The following is a 20,257-nucleotide window of genomic DNA, read 5'->3' as shown; positions in this document are numbered from 1 at the left end:
CACAAAACTTTCACTTCCAATACGATTTCAAAATTAACTTCACTCGATAATTCCTATTTAACGACAAATCTACATAAAACGCGCGCGCATTCTCTCTTTCTCTATCTGTCAGTCTCTTTTATTCAATCCAGACAGCTAGGCAGACATTTTCAGGAGACATTCAGTTACGTTCACCCGAAACCTTGGGTGACCATACACAGTTCCTTCACCCTAATCTCAAGCACTCGATCCTCTCATTCATCCATTGCATTCGAAACTCGATTACTTGCTATTCCCAACCGACCAACTTTCTATTCTCACAATGTAAGGTAGATTGATATTATAACATTTGGCGTTACTTAAAAATCATTACCTCCCTCACTGAAAACTATATGCTTCTGAAATCTTGAAAACTTTTTTCTATCATTTTGAATATATCATTTGAAATTATTTTTATGTGCTACGTACAACCCACTTGTATCGAAAGATTCAATTAAACAATTGTAATCGTTTAAAATCATAGAATCTTTTTCCTCTCAGTCTAAATATTAAAAATTTAAACTGCTTACATCAAAAGATCCAGTCGGGAAACGATAACTCTTTAAAATCTTAGAATCTGTTATCTACTACTGTGAACATTAAAAATTGCTCTACCCCTGAATTATCTTCAAATTATTTTTAATCAAAGATCGAATTGGAGCAGCAATAAAAGCGACTGAACAGAGTTACGAAATGTACGTTTCATTTGATTTATTGGAGAACCATTACGTGTAAATGACCCGGGAAATATCATCTCCTCGTTAGGAACAACTTAGTTTGCGTTTGGTATTATCTACCATGGGATCCCTCGACAAAGTTCTCGCTCTACTAGCCGAGATACACGAACTGTTACGCTGGATATCTCACTTTTGGTGTCTGGGGGCTGGCTCGATTCCTCTCGTCGACGCGCGATTATCCCTCGATATCACGCTGCATTATTTATCTGCCTCCCCTCCCCATAAAACCGTCGAATTTTCGGAAAGGCGAGAAACCTTGGCGGAGCGAAGCAAGGAAACTTTCGTCCGTTATCCAGAAGCTCTGTCGCTACCCTTACCCCTGACAATAAGAAATAGAAGGGGAGGCGACTGGCTGCGAAGCTTCCACCTTTTTCATCGTCCCTTTTTCTCTCCCTCTTTTGCCTTTCTACTTTATTCGAGCAACTTCCCCGCAGACCGGAAATCTGTTCGCGCCGGCTGCCAAAAAATCGCTGGCGTCGTAACGACGCTCATTTAATTTGGGGCCAACAAATGCAACCGAATGTATCTTCCGAATAGTTTCACGGTGCTGTTCTTTTCTGGCTTCTTTTTCAACTTTTAATACGTGCAAGCATCGTATATTGTCTGTTGGAACGATTGGTTGAGTAACTCTTAATGATTTTATGCTTGAATAGCAGAGTCTAAACTTCGTGGAAGTTAAGCGAGGAAGGGGTAGAGAAATTGAAAAATTAGTTCGATTATGATAATTACTTCTTGGTCTTTTAGTTTCTGTTGTCTAATGTAAAACAAAATTGAACTATGTGTAAAGCATTTTTTAAACGTTAAAATACTGAAATCATAAAAATCTAATATAGATTTATGATCATCATTCACTATTTATCGCGTGTATCTTCATTCTGAATATTTTGGTGTTGGTGATTTATCATCCTCTTTTTTATTTTTATACTATACAATAAAGGAACAATAGAAAAGCTTCGAGCTTATATTTTAGAAGATTCGCCCTATATATAATCAAAATTCGATATACGTGATTTAGACAAAATACTCATTGTGTATTAAATATATACAAATATATATGTGTGTATTCGATTTAGTATAATGATATTCATTTGCTATTTTTCACAGAACATCGTTCTGCTCATGCTAATATACGTCTCTTGTGTCCAATTTTAATGCGCTTTATAGAAAATTAGCATACAACATAGTATTCCTCCTAGAGCTATTATATTCTACGGTACATTATTCCTGCGTCATTATTGGAAATAGGCTACCATGCATTTCGAGCATGTTCGATTCTAATGGAGTTTTGGAGGTAGGATTATTTTTTTCGTTTTGTTTTCTTCTCGTACAACTAAATAGCGCAAGTATTATCAGCAGATAATTTTTTAATCTTCTATTGGTATCATTATACATATATATCTGGAAATTATTTAGGAATCTTGCATCCGAAAAGCGAAAAACAAATTCAAGGTTCAAATCAAAATTTATAGCAAATAAAATTTATCTTCGTTACATCAGATCCACTAGTGTAAGCCTATTCTATGAATTGAGAGATTAATACTAGATTTTATATATTAAAATATGATTAATAGATACGAGCATTATTACTACTATTAATAATATTGATCATATATATATCACCCACTTGTCAAGGAATAATCGTAAGATTAACAAATATCATACATTGCTCATATTTTTTAATAACGTATCACGTTATGAAAGAGCTCGATCTGGAATTCGTACTTATTGATCTGACGAGAGAGCTCCGTTCCCGATTGCGTGAAGAAACAATCTTATCTCGCGAGGACGGGGACAATTGCTGAGTTGCAGCACTCCTATCGCGGATCTTAAAGTCTGCGAATAAACCAATTTCGAGTGAAGCGTTATTGCACTAACGCGAATACTTTTCTTTTAGCGGATTCTCACTGATAAACCATCTTTTAGGGAGCGTCCCCGCATTATATCGTTGCTATAAATTTCCAAGACTTTCTCGAGTGTGTGCCATCTTCCTTGGTAATAAGCTATCCTATAAAGCGCCCTGTACCCATTTTCGTCTTCGCTTTCATCTCGAATAAACAGGGTGTGCGCCGATACTTCTCTCGAAGCGTTACGCGCCAGCCATGGGGTTTGTATTCTACCATAACCGACAAATTTTTACGCGTGCTCGAGATGCGGAAAATCTGGGGGAAGATCCACACGCAAGAACGTTTTTTAACCGTGGCGAAAGAGGCTTCTGAATTCTCGTCGTAAAGCTGTGCAGGAAACCCAAGGTCTTCACGGCTATATAGATGGGATAGATAGGGGATACACTTCAAATAGGGGATCGCTTCGGCTTGTTCACGCGTGTGGATGTACTGGATCGGTTTTTGCACAGCGCTTTCCAACCATTCATCCATTCCTGCTACTTTGGCGATGGGTATACTTTCCACGCACGGTCGATTACGCTTCTGTCCATTAAATATTTTTGTTCACACGTGCAAAAATGTTATCTAGTACTATGAAATATATCACCTGGGTATTCTTATACGATAATTTAACAGGTCAAAATATTGAATCGAGAAGTTATCGATTGGAACTTGTAACTTTTCAATACAATTTAGTATTGTCGATTTTTAACGCATAAATACATAGTCTTTATAATTTTACTTCAAATGGAACAGTCGTTTGACTTGTGATTTGTCACAAATTTACTATTTGATATTTTAAAATTTTACTGTCTTTTTTAGTAGCATTTGTTTTGTCGACAAACTTGTTATTTCTATGCAAGGGAATTTATTTATTAGTATTAGCGATCCGAAAGTTATGAAAATGATTCATTCACTAATGATATGAATTCAGTATTTAGAATTTAGAGAATCGTAGTATTATTAAATAAAATCATTTGACACGCATTATCAAATAGATAAACAAGTATATACATTTTCCTTTTTAAAAACAGCGCTATGTAAATTAATTCTTTACATTATTGTATTTGTGAGTTAATTATACTAGGAATAATCTCATATTTACACGTTAAAATAGCGCAGAATTGCTCCTTTTTATCACACTGTCATACACATAATAAGATTGTTAACAGAGGAGACACTTTGGACAGGTTGCCTTTGACTTTGTTAGAACAAAACGAGTTGCTATCTTAATGGCCGTAACATTAATCTAGCTCATGCTAACAATATCATCGTTTCCGTCATAAATAATAGAGAAAGTCGTTTAAACGAAGAAAATTGCAGTGTGAGAAACAGTCAGGTGTAAAGATCGCCGTAGATACTATGTACCGCGGTGGTTTTCAACCGGTTTCCTTCACAATACCATTGAAACGATGATATAAGAAATAAACCAGCCGGCATATAGTCTCCTGAATTTATTGCTACAGGTTCTATGCAATGAATAATGTGTTAGATCTATTATATTCTTAGTGAAAAAAATTGTTTAATTAAAATAATGGAAAATTCTTCTCGTTGCAACTCGGTTACATTTGCGGACCAATTTTATTTCCCGATAAAATCATTCAACGAAGTTATATTCGTTTTCGACATTTGGCACAAAAAATTTCACGTGTCTCGCTGCCATAAATGCAATTTCCAAATAGCAACCACGATTTCACATCTTTTTCCATGCGTGAATTTGAATTGCTTGTAGATTATCACTGAATTCGAAAACGCACGCCCTTCGTGAAATGCATTTATATTATGAAATATATGTGTATGCAGCAAGTATGTATTTGAAAAACTATACTTCGAGCTATGTTTCCGAACAAGTGTTTCATTTTCTACGTTCTTCCACGTAAGAAGTCATTATACATGTTTAAACTATTTTTCATTTGAGAGAGAGAATTCAGATTGAAGAGAATTAATATTAACTAATCGCATTTTTTTTCAATCTCACATGTCATTTGCATATATAATTATTCATCCCTAACCCAGATAATCCTAACTTCTACTCGCAATAACCAGGAACAACTTACAAATTCCAAGTCATCGACATTAATAACTTGTTCGCGATTAACACGATACCTCGTCCTTATAATTCATTGTCAGTCACCCTAAATAGCGTTCGCCATATTCTCACAGCGAAAAATATAGCGGAGCTTGTTCCTGGCGCTTTGCAATGCACATTAGTTTCACTTTGTTGAGAAATTAGGCTACCGCGATTGAGTCATCTGAATCGATGCACAGCATTGTTCGCGGGATTCCATTGTATGGACGTTGTGTGCGGCGTAGACCGGTCATTAATATACAACACGCCACAAGGCGACATTCAACCCCTAAAATCAAGCGAACGATCTCTTGCTGGCAGGATATTGATTGATCCGTCGCGTTGAAATAACTCGCGCTCTCGTGTCGACCACAATAATGCTGACTTAACAATGTGTACCGGTCAGAGATTTATGATCCGATATTTCTGACGAGTTTTCGAGACAGCCGGAAAATTACCCTTCTGTCTATCTTTCTTGAGGATTCTATCCTTGAACCATCGTGAGATCGAAAATTTAACATCCAAATTATATAAAGATTTTGGTTTAAAATGCACAAAACTAAATTTTAGATTCAATTGAATTCTATATCTTTATGCTTAATTGAAGAATTGATTGATTTTTATGATTTGATGAATTACATGGGTTATAATTTTTTGAAAAAATTCATGATATAAGTACATAAACAAACTATATACAGGAGATAAATCGAAAGTGGACAGCTCTAAGAAATTTCCATTTCGATTTATTAAAAACTAAATAATTGCTTAGTGTATGTTTGTATTTACAGGTGATGTGATATCTATAATAAATAACGATTTAATGCAATTTTGTTTCTAAATAACAGAAGTATAGTCTATAACATGTACCATAAAATAGTACTGTATAGTAGATCTGATGTTCACTGCAAAAGTTCATTGGAAAATTGTTAATTGAGATATATGCGTTCACGCTTATTACCATGAATGTCGATTATCACGAACGATTAGCCCCAAATGTGGATTAAAATTTACAATTACGACCCATTTTGTTACTCTAAACACACATTCATTGTAATAGCATTGCATTCAAATGTGAAATAATTGTTGCAAATACGGGTAATAAATTCACTTACTGTCGATAAGAGAAATCAGAGCAACAGCGTGAAACTCTCTCTTTTCACTGTTTATAGAAGATGTTGGCGGAACAGATTGAAATAATTACATAGGGAAGATATTCTGAGAAAGTTGGTTGTTGTATCGTCAATGTTTTGTAATATACTTCGCATCAATTACGCTTGTACCGAATTCAGGTTGTCGCTCAATACGCTAATTCAATGGATCAGTACGCTTCGCACATATCAAAGCTCTCTTTTAGCAATTTCATTTCACGTTATTTTGCAGATCAAAGCGTACAACTGATGGGCATATCAATATTTCTTCGACATATTTCAATTTGCGCGATACACTGTCAAACTTCTCGCTGGATACAAAACGTAAGCGTTAATCGGATTCGACGTACAACGCATTAACGCGATGGACTATAATCAGTACCTATATCATTAAATCACTATCATATTGAAGACACGCTATATGTTTCATGTTCGCGTTATTAATCATTGGCTTAATTACTGAATAAGTGTGAATACGATACTGGAAATATTAATTACTTCATTCGAATACGTAACGCGTTATCACTTACACTTTTCGTAATATAGATATTAATAAATAGACTACGAATCTATATGCAAATTCATATTTTTACGAATAAGATTAGAAAAATAAAACCGCGATAGATATTTGTCTTAACGACCAAATATTATGACGAATACTATAGATACTCTGAATGTTTTACATATTTATATGCATACTATGAATTTTAGTGTCGTTAAATTTTCCTATTGATATAGGAACATCTATAGTGTACTAATAAATATTATAGTAAATAATAGTTATCATCAGCTACTATTAATAATTGACGAGAATCAATAATTAATGCTAATTACTTGATATTTGTAAAAATTGTAATATCCATATAAAGACAGTGCCAAGAAAGATAACAAGAATAATATCTTTGGAAAATATATTTTATAATTACTACTAATAATAACTTTTATTTCATTATTTTAGTTGCAGTTGGTTTTAAAAAATTTCAAATAAGTCCGATCATTTTCACAGTCAAACATTTAATTTGTTTAGAAAACTTCTTGAAATGGTAGATATGTACTTTGAAATTAAGAAAGAAGAATTAAAAAACTGCTGCATTAATTATAAACTACCATTTGTACTTTGTAATAATGAATATTAATTTGAAATTGAATATTCCAAAAATGCTTGCTTTTACAAAGGCTTCTTGTTTACATTTTTGGAAAGGAGGAAGAGATAGGTATTTTATGTACGTGTTTCTATTTTACATTTTCCTACCAAGATTTTCAGTTCATAAATTCCATGAATAGAAGTTTCCAAATTTTAATTTGAAATTATTAAATACTCTTCATGATCCATAATTACAACTGATATAAATATTCGCTATTTTTTAATCTAAAATGTGGAAAATACAAAATTCCAAAAATGGTTTAGAAATTATTAATTAATATTTATATTGTGGATATACAAACATTAAAGAAATTGAGCTTAAATACGTACTATATTTACTAATATTACTGCATATTGTATCGAATACTTAAAATATTTTCTATTTTTTTGTATATTACATACACCCTATCAGTTTTCGTATTTTTAAATTTCATATAAGTGAGAAAATTCATACTCTATTCATCATATTCATCAGTTCTTGAAAAATATTCTGCTAGAAAAGATTAGAATATGAATGCCATGTAAGAAGATAATTTCCGAAGTTGTACTGAATAAGAAGCAGAGACTCGTGTATTACTGAAACTTCCAAGCTTCTCGACTTTGATATGCTAAAACTTCACAAATTTTAATGAATATTGGAAAAATTTTGAAACCTTGCTTTACTGTTCAACTGTCATAAGTCGTAAAAATCATGTGGTCAAATGTTATCAGTAGAACGAGATTGTGCAGGGAACTTCAAAATTGTGAATGAAAGGAGTAGTTATTAAAGGAGGAAAAATGACTCTTGATAATAATAAAATACTAATTTCTGCATACAAACGTTGAATAGCGGAATTTCAATCATCAAGATCAATCAAGATCTTCAAGATTCAATCAGCGAAAATTTATTTAATTATCGATACTAACTACAACGTTATAATGTCCTCATTTTTCCTCTAATATTTTCTGAAGCTATAAATATTTTTTCCACTTCAAAGCTGACATGTTTGCAGACACTCTGCTTTAAGTAATAAAAGATATCGTGAATTTGTGTTTCCTTCAAGGGAGAGTGCTTTTTAATTTTCGTTCGCGTTACGATAAATAAGAAAAAGTCGGTAAAGGCAAAGCTGCTTCGTTCGATTGCTCATCGAAAAGGATCGATATCGAATATGAAATGAACGTTGAGACGAGGTGGAGTGCGTGCCAAAGATAAGTCTCTAGCAAGAGCTCGAACGCTTTGACGATAAATCACACGATCGACATTTACTATTCCATATCACGGATATATTTTAGTTCCACTCGTGAAATAGACTACACATCAAACGTTAAGAGTTTACTCGGTAAATACAAAGGATGAGAAATAAGAAGAAAAAATTGTAAAACGGTCTGAAAGCAAAGTAATTCCACTTGTACGTTTCGATGATTCTATTTTAACTCTTCCTTTCAACCGTAGTTCTACCTTAGGTTTCTCTCTTTATCGTATAAAATTATATAGTATTACGTTATTATTGCTGAAAACTTCCGAGTCTACCGAGGTTAATTTCTTTATTTGCTATTAAATTCTTTTCATACTGTGATTTATATAAGAGAATAAACGTAGAGAGAAATATACATTTGGAAATATTCATAAATGGATTTGAGGGAGAAGATATCAAATTCGCGATTAATGTAAATTAATGTGCAAGGATTAATTTTATCATAATCGTTAGAAACAACATTGTATAGTATTATGGATGTTTGAATTCTGTTCTCTACCGACGCGATTGTATTTCGCTAATGATATTTTTCATTATATATTAGAAATTGTAAATTTCTTCTCAGTATGTTTCACACTTGTTTTACAGTATTAAGAACTTTCAAATATTACAAACAAAATCATAGGAAATCTAGATTATTTATTAACGAAATCTTATAATGAAATTTTACTAAAAAATTTTGCAGTTTTGGGAAAAAAGAAATTACGAATCTTTATAAATAAAGTAATTGAAACAACCCTCACTACTTATTGTGTATATACACAAAGTAATTGTTGTATCGCTTCCTCACTTTTCAGATAGTTACTGCCGCAGTGACAGGGCTAATATTAGCTACCGTAGCTGTATAATCGATACGATAGAATTGAACCGCGCGATGTCACGATCAAACTACAACTGCATTGAAATTGAAAATGATTGCGTAATACTTTTATTTTATTAATACCTTCAGAATTATTTGTTAATATAAAATTATTAAGACGTGGAAAGCTATTTTTATGTGCTTCCATAAATATTACATAATATATTCATACAGAATTTTTTCTTGAATTAATTTGTAAAAGTAACATATTTTAATTTATGATTCTTATCTATGTTTCATTATTTTCATATTTTATTTTTTCATTTTTTAAATATTATTTACTATAAATAAACTAGTATTATCCACTTATATATCATCCACAGGAAGAGTAATAAGTTCCACTCAATATCAAGATTGATTGAATTTATTACAGCTCAAAATAGAGACCTGTTTTTAAAACAAATGTGAAGTACATATTACTTTTCTAACATTAAATGGTACTATGCTTATTATTTAATTAAAAATGCATCTCCAAAATTAAAATTGTTATAAGTGAGCATTGCTTGCAATAAAAATTCTAATATAGTATAATAAAATCTTGCTACCACTATTATTTACTAGTTCTAGAATAAAAATTTAAACATATATTTCGACGATGACTGCACTATAAAAATATTTCTAGTCATAATTTACAAAATGACTTGTATAATAAGAATCCAAAGTCGATTTTTAAAGTTAACGTCATTTATACATATATAATCTACGAAATAAGAATTCAATATCTACTTACCAAAGGAGGTTATGTACCAATAAAGATGCTTGAAATTTTACACGGTAGAATTCTTTCATAAATGTAAACTTTCTTCAAATCCGCGTAGTGGTATTCAAGGCACAGCGAATATTTGACTCGACTAAATTAGAGATTGTACAACACAGCACAAATTTCATTTAGGCGGGTAGCAACGAAATTTTCATCCATACCTATCGCACCAACACGAAACCATTCGACGAGGCTTTCATTTTCCCCTCTCGCCCTTCTACAACACCCAGTTCTGTTTCGTGTTTATCTAATTGTACTATTGTACACACCTACCTACTATGCTGACTAGCGTAGTGTCGAGCGACTTCTCAACTGCGTTTTACATTACTTCCGGCGCTAGTGGCGTGCGTAACGACCAAAGCTGTTTGGAAATATTCGCGTCGCGTAAGGCGTAAGAAACGAATATGAATTTTCTGTATCGAGTTATGATTTGTACAGTGTCATAGTGTCTATTTTAAGTTTTAGAATCGACTAAAGTGTGTTTTTATTGCAGAAACAAATAAATAGATATGTTAGTATATATATATGTACATATATATGATATTTCTGTAGTAAAGTAGGTTACGTTAATTGCCAGAAAGAATCCTGTGTTTTTAGTTTTATAATCTGATGATAATTCTTCAGATTGAGATAATTTAACATTCTTTTGTACGTTAATTGTGATCAATATTTAATTATTATCGTAGTATATTATCGTAGTATATTTATTTATTATCTTGTTCGTGATACGACTGAAATAACACGAAACAGTATTAGTGACGGTATACGACATATTTTAATTTTAAGACTTTGTGATATGTGGCTAGTAAAAGGAAGGAATAAAATTCCTAAAAATAACGATATGGTTTGTTTAAAAAACACAGAATTGTTACTAGTGCGTCTCAAGGTAGAAGTTGAAACATTTGCAGATTAAAATGCATCTAATATAACCTGTTATACGAATCTACATATTTCATTGTTTTAAGGTGTTCGCCAGTATCATATCAGATGACGCATCTACCGTAACCATAACGTTAATCTTGAATCAAAGCGAAATTGCGTGTTACGACTTTATTTTTACGATAACCACAGTTCACATAAGTTAAGGTTAGTTCGATTTTTTAATTTTATCCTCGATAAATATCTTCTTTGAAACCTCCTTCTGTTCACATATATTCTATATAAATATGACTGAATTTGTTACAAATAATTCTTTTATGAGTGAGACAGTGAAGTATCAATACATATAATAATCATTTAGAATGTTCTGAGACAATCAATAATATTCTGAATATTTCAAGGTTCTCGACATTATTGTATTGACAATACATATTGATATCTTTAGTTGAGACACTTAAAATATTGACAATATATATTGATAGTCTGGAAGCACTCTTAGAATTGATAATTCCTTCTTATTTGATCATGAATATAATCCTTCTTTCCATTCATAAGGGAATTCAAGGGAATATAGACGTGGAACAAGTAAGTGTAGAAATTAATATCGGGTAACTAATCATTACAAATTCACTTTAGATTTATATGTTTCCCAATTTAGTACAATTTTCCCATTTATTTCTTATCTAAACTAAAGTGTATCAATCTTAATATCTATAAGATACAGAATTTTTAAAACGAATAATATAAGCTCGAAAAACATTGATAAAGAGGATGGACGTTCGCCAAGATTCATAAGGTTCAGTGTACATATATTTCTCACTTTTTAATTAAAGAGAAATACTACTGGTGGCCTTAAACGATAAAATTCCATTTTACGATTTTTATTTATTTCTTGCACATAAAATAAATTCTCGTCGACTGCCTTTCCTGTTCAGTCAAAAATAAAGCAATTTCACGTATTCTTTAGAAATTTTCAAATTGCTTTTTCTCAAAAATAAAGCCTTCAACTCAATTTCATTATTCTTCATCTTTATCTTATTTCGAGCCATAGAATCTCCATAACCTCATTTGTATCCCAAATTTCGAACCAATCTATATGGAAAGCTAAAAAGTTAATTAGTGTAAGTTAGTCTTCCACGCTGTGTAAATACCTCTTCGATGTCAGAATTTTGATTAACAGTTAAGTAATTATATTATAATAACTTAATTGTGGATTTATTATGATACTAAAATTCTTGGTCGATCGAAAGTTTTGATAACGATAAAGAGTATAAATGGTGAAAATTGACTCATACTGATTGACTTCAAAGCCATCCATATAAACATTCCTACCAAATTCCGTTACCCACAATTTCACAATCAGCCAATTATACCCCCATGTTCCTTTTCGTGTAGAGTGATATCAGCTCGAACACCTGGAAACGAGACGGAACAGGAGGCAAGTAGCGAGAAGTAATTTCCCGAAACATTCGCGGAACACTCGATCGTTCGGTGCGTCAGGTAAGCGCGCATTAGCATAATCGAGCGTAGGGAATAGCGGACGAGCATTATTACGCGAGCTCCTCTTTATTTCGGTGTACGGTGGACAAATGCGACTAACGTATCGAACTTCCGTCCCGGTTAATTTATGGCGTTGGGATTAGGGGAGTAAAATGGCGGGGGGCGGGTGAAAGCGGAAAGTGGCAATTCTGCAGTGCGGGTAACTATCCCGTACTCTCTCTTTCTCTGTCCCTTCCTCTCACTCTTTCTCCGCCAAACGAATCCGGCCAACGGGTTCAGAACGCTTAAGAGACGAGTCTCTTCTGACCATGGTAAAATATCACTGCTAAGAGAAAGAAACGACGACCCAGTCCCCTACGGGACTTGACAAAAACAGGAGTAATAAAACTCGGCGAATGTCCCTGCGTACCTTCGGAACGTTCGGGGGATACGTTCGAGCGATTACCTTTCCGCTAGCGTTCCCATGCATGACTCAAAGTCTCGTTGGGACACAACTCTTTATTCGTTCGTCCATTCGTTTATTCGCTATACTAAACCTGTGGTTATGAGGGCAATCCTCGTTGGAGAAGCGTAAAGTAATGATGAAATAAATAGGGAAAGGGATGAAAAGTGTTAGGATAGATAAATGATGGGTTAGAGAGAAATGACGTATACAGTGAACTGAATTAATTTTTGTTTTAATATCAAAATATCACAGTAGACTTGTGTGGGTCAAGTCGTGATAATGCTTGATATATAAAGTTTTTATTATTTTTGGCTATTGTATTTCATCAGCATTCTAACAGCAAATTATTTACTCGTACATGCAATACAGAGATTATATATGGTTTGTGATTATGCGGTTGAAATTATTTATTCTCACGACCAGTGCTATTCGCGTGACACTGCAACTCTCGATCCTAAACCTATATATGTAGGTACATAGTAGAGCGGATAGCAAGGTATAATTTACTGGTTATGTACAGACATGTTCCTCGTGTTTTGCTAACCTTCATATGTGATATAGACTCCTATTTCTCCACATTTTTCTAAAGGCTATACACAGTACAGGTTTTCTTTCTTCAATATTTTATCATCCTTTATAGGCGTTACAGATTCTATACAGATTCTTTCATTCATTAATATAAATTACTGAATTTTTGTTTTAATACATGTAGTTGAAGAATAAATGTGAATAATAAGAAAATAATTATCCTCTTCTTGGTATAGTAAGATATATACTTTGGAAAGTGGTTCTAAGAACTGCCTCATAACCACCAGAAAAGTATTGATCAGGCTGTTGCACTTATGTAACGTATTAGAAGCTATGCTCTACTTACTGCTAATTAAAATCTTGATTGAACCCTGGTAACACATTAGTGGTCACTGATGTATTACTCTCTCTTGTGACTGAAATTAGACCAGCAGAGTGGTTATCATTTTGAGGAAAGGAATATTTCTCGTATTTATTTCAATTATTTAAATTTCAAATTTTCAATCCAAACACATATACAGAGGATTAATTATACTAATAATAGACACAAAGTATAATGATTCACACCAAATATGTCAAATTCTTCGATTAGATTTTTAGACCAAATTTTTACTAATAAATGATTCTCCAAATTGCTTTAATAGTAAAAAATTGTGATTATCTGCACTAGAACCTTGATAAAGTAACCAGTCGTGAACGTGCTGACAAATTACATTATTCTATAGAACTCCTGCAAATTGACTACAGCATCTATTTAGCGTTATTGCTAGAAAGGTTTCCTTTGACCATCTTTCGAGCATGCTTCTAAAGAAAACTTTGTGCAAACTTTCGATCTGGAATATTCACTGCGCTGCAACAATTTTTTTTCTGGGGATAGAAGAATTTATGATGAAATAACAAATTGAATAGCTTCTAAAATTAATGCTACGTAACTTCCCTTATTGGCTAGTTGATAAGCTAAGCTTTGTGCCAAAGTACAGTAATAGAAAATAAACTTATGATATTTGAACGAAACAAAATAGAATAACAAATAGACGAGCTCATGGTAAAATCAATATTATAGAATTTCCAAATACTTGAAGAGAATTTCATCACAGATTAAGGGATAAAGTATTACTTCTGGCACACAGCGTCGTAACGTTCATACATTTCAGGCTTTTTTTCTTGATATCGCGAAATGACAGGCACGCAATTGTCATATGAGAGTACTCTGAGAGAAAAGTACTTCCTCCTAGTAAGACATAATATCAGAATCAAATTCTACTATCAAAAATAATCCTAAAATCTTTCTTCATAATGAACAGCGTATAAATTAAAACTCCATGAATTGGATTCGAGTTTTTACAATTTTACACTATTGTGCGTTATAATTGTATTCCAAACTTTTTTTTATTGTAAAATAGTTGTTTAAATTTATTTTTATTCGTAACGAGTAATTAAAAATGAACATAGACACGACTTCAGAGTGATGCATCGTAGTCGCGGTTCACGAGAACGTTCTAAAATTCGAGCTTAATCGACGCGGTTCGATCGACGCGCGATTCACGTTTAATCGTTCGTAAATTACATATCGACCTAGGGTGATCGATACGCCTATTATTCTGGGCGCGCAGGCTTTCTTCCCGCGGAGAAAATTTCGATCGGTGAGTTCTCACCGAGCGATCGTTGACCTGACCCGATCCTACTTCCGGGTCAACTTTACGAGCGGCCGGCTGCTTGATAACCGATTAAAGGACGCTACTCGCGTTTGCCATGAGTCAAGGAGACTTCTCCGATTGCACCGTTGACGATAATTGGAGATTGGCTCGCGACCTAGCTACTTGATCCGTTTGATGTGGCGGATTTGCTCCCTGAACCTCTCCGTTTCTTCTATTAGACGAATCCCGTTGACGGTGGAACCGATTTCACAATGTGCTTGACTGCGCGTGCGATCGGTCAGCGATCTCTTTCCGATGGAACAGCTATTTCATAGAAAAGGAATACATATCGTACGATGACAGGTAGGTTTAGTGCGATCTGCAATATCATAAATGGAAAAATATTGGCAGGTACTTTTAATATTTCGTCATATAGTCTACGGATTTAAATATTTATATTTATTTTAAATATCGTTTCATTATACGTAACAGATCTCCATGTAAATATTTTATTGCGAAAATGACTCACAATTAGTAATTTTTTTTTATCATACAATTAAAATTTTAATGAATTCTGGCGAATTATTTATAAAAATAATTGAATTTTGGAAGTATATAAGAAAATAGTAGTTAGATTGTAATTGAAGGAAATTATTTCAGATAAGAGGATATTTATCGTGTACTCATCAAAATAGACTGCAATACAACTAAAGATTTAACTAACAACCACAATCGATTTTAACAACTTGCACAACTTTAACTAATTTGGACAACTTGAACGGAGTCTTTAACAAACTATCATGTACTCTAACTGACTACAACAGACTTCAACTGACCGACCCGTTTCTCACTTGTATTATACTGTTTAATCGGAGTGTCTGTATCACATATTTTTCACAATTTTCTCTACAAAGCTTTTCGACCTAAACAAAATTTTTTTATTGTGTTAGCAACGATATTTTCGTTTATGTAATTTTTCTTAGACATTTTCGTATCCTTCCACATTGTCCCTTATAATTGAACGTAGATTGGGGAATACGAAATTAACGTAATTGCAAATACTTGTAAACATGTTTGAAAATGTTGGGAAATGTCCATTCAGAGTAAAACCTGCAATGTTGTCGAGCAAGTATAGCTTCCCTTTGTATAGTTATAAACGTTCGGATATAAGTTTGTTATCAATTTCATCTATTTTTCAAATTATATTTTCTCAGTAATTGAATCTGTACTACACATGAATATATCTATCGGATAGTGTACAATATAGCTATCTACACAATTGATTTAAAAAAATATATAAATTGGAATAATTAGGATTGAATATGAATTCAATAGTAAATTTGAAATATATTGAACAGATATATCAGTGTAAGTTAGAACCTTCCATCATATCCTTCTTCAGGATGAAAGCATTTATCAATGAATTATCTTGCCTTCTTTAAATAAAAGATGCGATCATATACTCAATTCGTGATTCACATATCTCTCAGTCATCGACTAACGTATACTGGCCAAAGAAAAGCGAGGAGAACCATTAATAGTCGAGGAAATTTACACCCTCGTAACACTAGAAAGCTTTATCGGGTTTATGTTAATATTTCGAAAGGTTCAACCGATACGACTTGAGAGGATCAGGAATGGTGACTTTCAGTTTTCACTTGTATCTTGACAGCTTTTCAAGCTTTTGGCCCTTCTTCTTTCACTCAATAGGATTGTACTACAGAGAAATATTTGCTATCCGTATAAAAGGAATACTAGTAGTTGAAGTTGTATCTACAATCATAATAGAAAAGTTTTTGAGGTTTAAACCTCGCGAAATATTTTTTTATAATAAATATCTCTTATAAAGGCTTCAAAATTTGTTTACAATATTTATATATTTTTTCCTATACTCTTTTATAAATAATAAATAATAATAAGTAATAATAGTGTTTAAGGGATTAGTCTACAGCAGATTAGAAATCAGCAGATGAGAAAGTAATTTAATAAATCTGGAAGTTACTCCTGACACTTATGTGTATACAGCTGTAACTATCAAATTTGACTTCGACAATTTTTGCGACGAGTGAACTATTGATTCTTAAGGGTTCTTATCGAAAATCCTATTACAATCTAATTCTCGAATTTTCCTAAATTGCAAAGTGCAGGATCAATTTAAAATCATATTTTCTTCAGTTGGACGCAAATACCACGAAACCACGCATGGTGCGCGTCAATGTCAAAAACAAAGCAGAATTTCAAGCCGCATATCACCCACTGGCCCAATTCCGAGCAAAAACACTAATCCATACATAAACGAACGTAACATCAACCATAGTGTACATTCGCCGTTGCACGCGCTAAAACGCTTGCGGGTAATCCGCAAAACGACGACCGCCTAATTGCACAAAGAACGTGGCCGAAGCTTGTCCAAGGTGTGCACACGCGTAAGCGAAAGGCAAAATGCACGAGCCGCGACACGACGATGCAACGAGCCCTGTCGTCGTTCCGCTTCCTCTAAAACATCGCGACCGCACAACGCTATTATATCCGTCGCGGTGTGCCGAGAATCGGAGCTGGGGGATGGTACCCGGTGCCAGATTGCGCTAATTAATGCTAATTGCCCGAACTAATAAATAACTGCATGAATAAACATATTCGTAGTCTCGGTAGTGATGGTGGTGGGGGACGGGAATAGAACCTGTAGGAGAGAGAGGAAGAGATAGGGATAGGTGGTGGGGTAGAGACTAATAGAGGAAACTGAAGAGGCAACGAGAGTTAGAGAGGATGGGAAATGACGAGGAGGGAATGAGAGGACACGGCACGTGTGCGCGAATACCATCAGGCGTGGAAGTGCAAGCACGCTACACAGTATATGCTGAAATATTCATCGATTTCGGTTGCGGCAATTACGCTCCACAAAACGAAGCCATCCTCGTGTGTATCCCTGGCCACGCTGAAAATTTATCTGTACGAATGAACGCGCCATGGTGCTCTGTTGCCACCACTCGACTCCGTTCACACTACGTCCGACGAAAAAAGAGCCACGCGAAGGTGTGTACAGAATTGGTTCTCACTGTTTGTTTATGAAAAATAGAAATTCTTCGTGACCAAAGAATATTCTGATGTTTTCAGTATACTGGATGTAGGGTGTAGGAATTGGGTGGAGGATAAAGGGATAGAGTGATGATTATACGTGTCGAGACTTGCGGACAAATTTTTGAAACAGGATGGAGGGAATTTAAGTCTCTACGAGAGATTATTTCTCGTGATATATTGTAAATTATACATTATTGGATAAATGTCAATTACAATGGATTATATTCTTATATTCTTAAGCTACGATATTCAGGATTATAGGAGAAAATATTAATTTCTTATACGATCTTTCTAGCTGATTTAGTTTTATGTTCAATTTTTATTTTTATCGTAAACTATTTATTTCTCTTGGATTTTAATAATAGTTTCGTATATTTCTTCCTGTAATGCTGCGTAGATTCCAAATAATATTTTCGAGTAAATTTGTTCCAACGTGTAATATTTGACCTAATTCAGAAGTCCATCCAACCTGTAATTAATGTGGCGTTGATATACTCGAGTCCATTGTTATGGTGGTAATTTATGACGATAGATGATTTTCATAAGATCGCATTTGCATATGTATGTGGAATAGCGATTGCGACTAAAATGTGATTGATCTACGAATGATCAATGTAACTTACAAGCAAGAACTTTCTTCAAGATTCCAGAACCTTTTTAAAAATTCAAAGATCGTAGTAAGATTGACTATTTATTACACGAACTTTAAGGAGTTCTTAACGAGTGAGATTCAACGTCATAATTCTAAACTAAAAAATGATGAGTTATATAAATATGATTAGCATCGATTCAAAGAAATTGTATTACTCAAGAAGCGCACGAACGCGTTGGGTTGACCGAAAATTGAAATTTTACACGATGAAATATCGGGTAAAAGTTTGCATCCGTGGGCGTTGACTCGTCGGTGCGAGGAGAAAAGGAACATAAATGTTTATTCGATACTTGACTCACGCAGATGGAAATACGAAAACGCGTTACTTCGCCAGGGCAAATGCAATCTTCGATGACGTATCTCAGATAAGTAATTTACCACCATAAGCGTTCCTCGTCTACATTTGGCTCTATATTTACCGCGAATACAGCCAGACGAATTTAAAATTCAAATATGAGGAATCAACGTGAATTATGGCGTTCCACTTCCATTTTTCACTTACGCGTTAGTTAATCACGCTGGGAAGACAAACGACATATTCGATCGTGGAACGGAAGTATCCTCGAAGCAAAATTGATTCGAGCTTTAAGTTTCGTCGTTTCGGTCTTGATCAAAGTATTCCAAATAAGAGAAAACACATTTGAATTTTCGATTTAACGTCCAACTATAGAATACTCGTTTGTGAGAGTAATTTGAATTTTTATTTCACTTCCACGATGTAGTAGAAAGTTTTAAAAGCTTCAGCATTTAAGTATTTTCAATTGTAAAGAACTTGAACAATAACATCATTGTTTATAATTGGAAGAAAAGTGATATTATTGTTTCTTTAACGAATTCTTCAACCTGAAACGCATTTAGATTTTTTAACGTATTGTTCCTTGAAATTCCATGATGTTACTACATATTGCTATTGTCTGGAAGTAAAAGGAGTTCTTTTTTTTCTTTTATCGACGTAAACGCTACGTTATCGCATAATATTATATTTGTGTATCATTGAAAGTTGATAAATATGTGAACGAACAAGGACGGAATCATTTAGGAACGTCAGCGAAGAACGGAAATGTCCCTCAAATCACGGAGTATTGTGTCGCAGAGAATGGATTATACCATGAACAATTGAAGAAAAATCTGTCACTTCCTCGACGAGATATTTCGTGCCACTGCTGCAACATTATTTCAATTTTTCGTTATACAATACAGAAATATATGTTCGTTTCGTCAGACGCTGGTTTTCGATCAATTTCGAATCAATATGAGATTTGAATTTGTTTTCTAAAAATCCAAATCGTCCTACTAATCATTAAAATTACTACAAACTCGCACTAATAGGCTTCTTCACTATTTTAGTTAAAATGTCATTTTCTCGCAATAAAGAAACTTATGGAAGTAAAGAATTTGTTTCTTTGAGGAGTTCAATATTGATCACATGTCTAGATAATAAAATTGAGAAACTTAGAAAAAGCGAAGTTAGTCAGTTTGACTTTTGAGGAGCTCGTATGTTACTAGCTCACGAAATTTAACTTCAGTGATGTTAAATACTAGTGATTGTTTAGTATTGTAAAGAGCTTTCTTCCAAGACAAAGCTTTCTCCTTGTCTGTCATACAATATTGCACGACATGAAACTTCACCTATTACACAATCGCACGAACAATCAAATCTTTAACCAGGCACATATTACTACAGTT

General features: G+C 33.6%; 1 protein-coding gene across 8 annotated transcripts in view; it reads left to right on the top strand.

The window, feature by feature from the left end:
• LOC132906064 (neurotrimin-like) overlaps nucleotides 1-20,257 on the top strand; it is a 316,775-nt gene that overhangs the window by 168,816 nt on the left and 127,702 nt on the right. Inside the window, exon 1 of one of the 8 annotated variants that reach the window (XM_060957924.1) lies at nucleotides 15,183-15,204. The exons of the other annotated variants lie outside the window; for them this stretch is intronic. Within the exon in view, the coding sequence (XP_060813907.1) occupies nucleotides 15,198-15,204 (7 nt within the window). The 5' untranslated portion in view covers nucleotides 15,183-15,197. Of the gene's footprint in view, nucleotides 1-15,182; nucleotides 15,205-20,257 lie in introns of those variants that run through there. 8 annotated transcript variants of the gene reach the window in all.

The sequence above is a fragment of the Bombus pascuorum genome, chromosome 4 (assembly GCF_905332965.1).
Source record: "Bombus pascuorum chromosome 4, iyBomPasc1.1, whole genome shotgun sequence".
Classification (NCBI taxonomy): domain Eukaryota; kingdom Metazoa; phylum Arthropoda; class Insecta; order Hymenoptera; family Apidae; genus Bombus; species Bombus pascuorum.
This window is presented reverse-complemented; position numbering and strand designations above follow the sequence as displayed.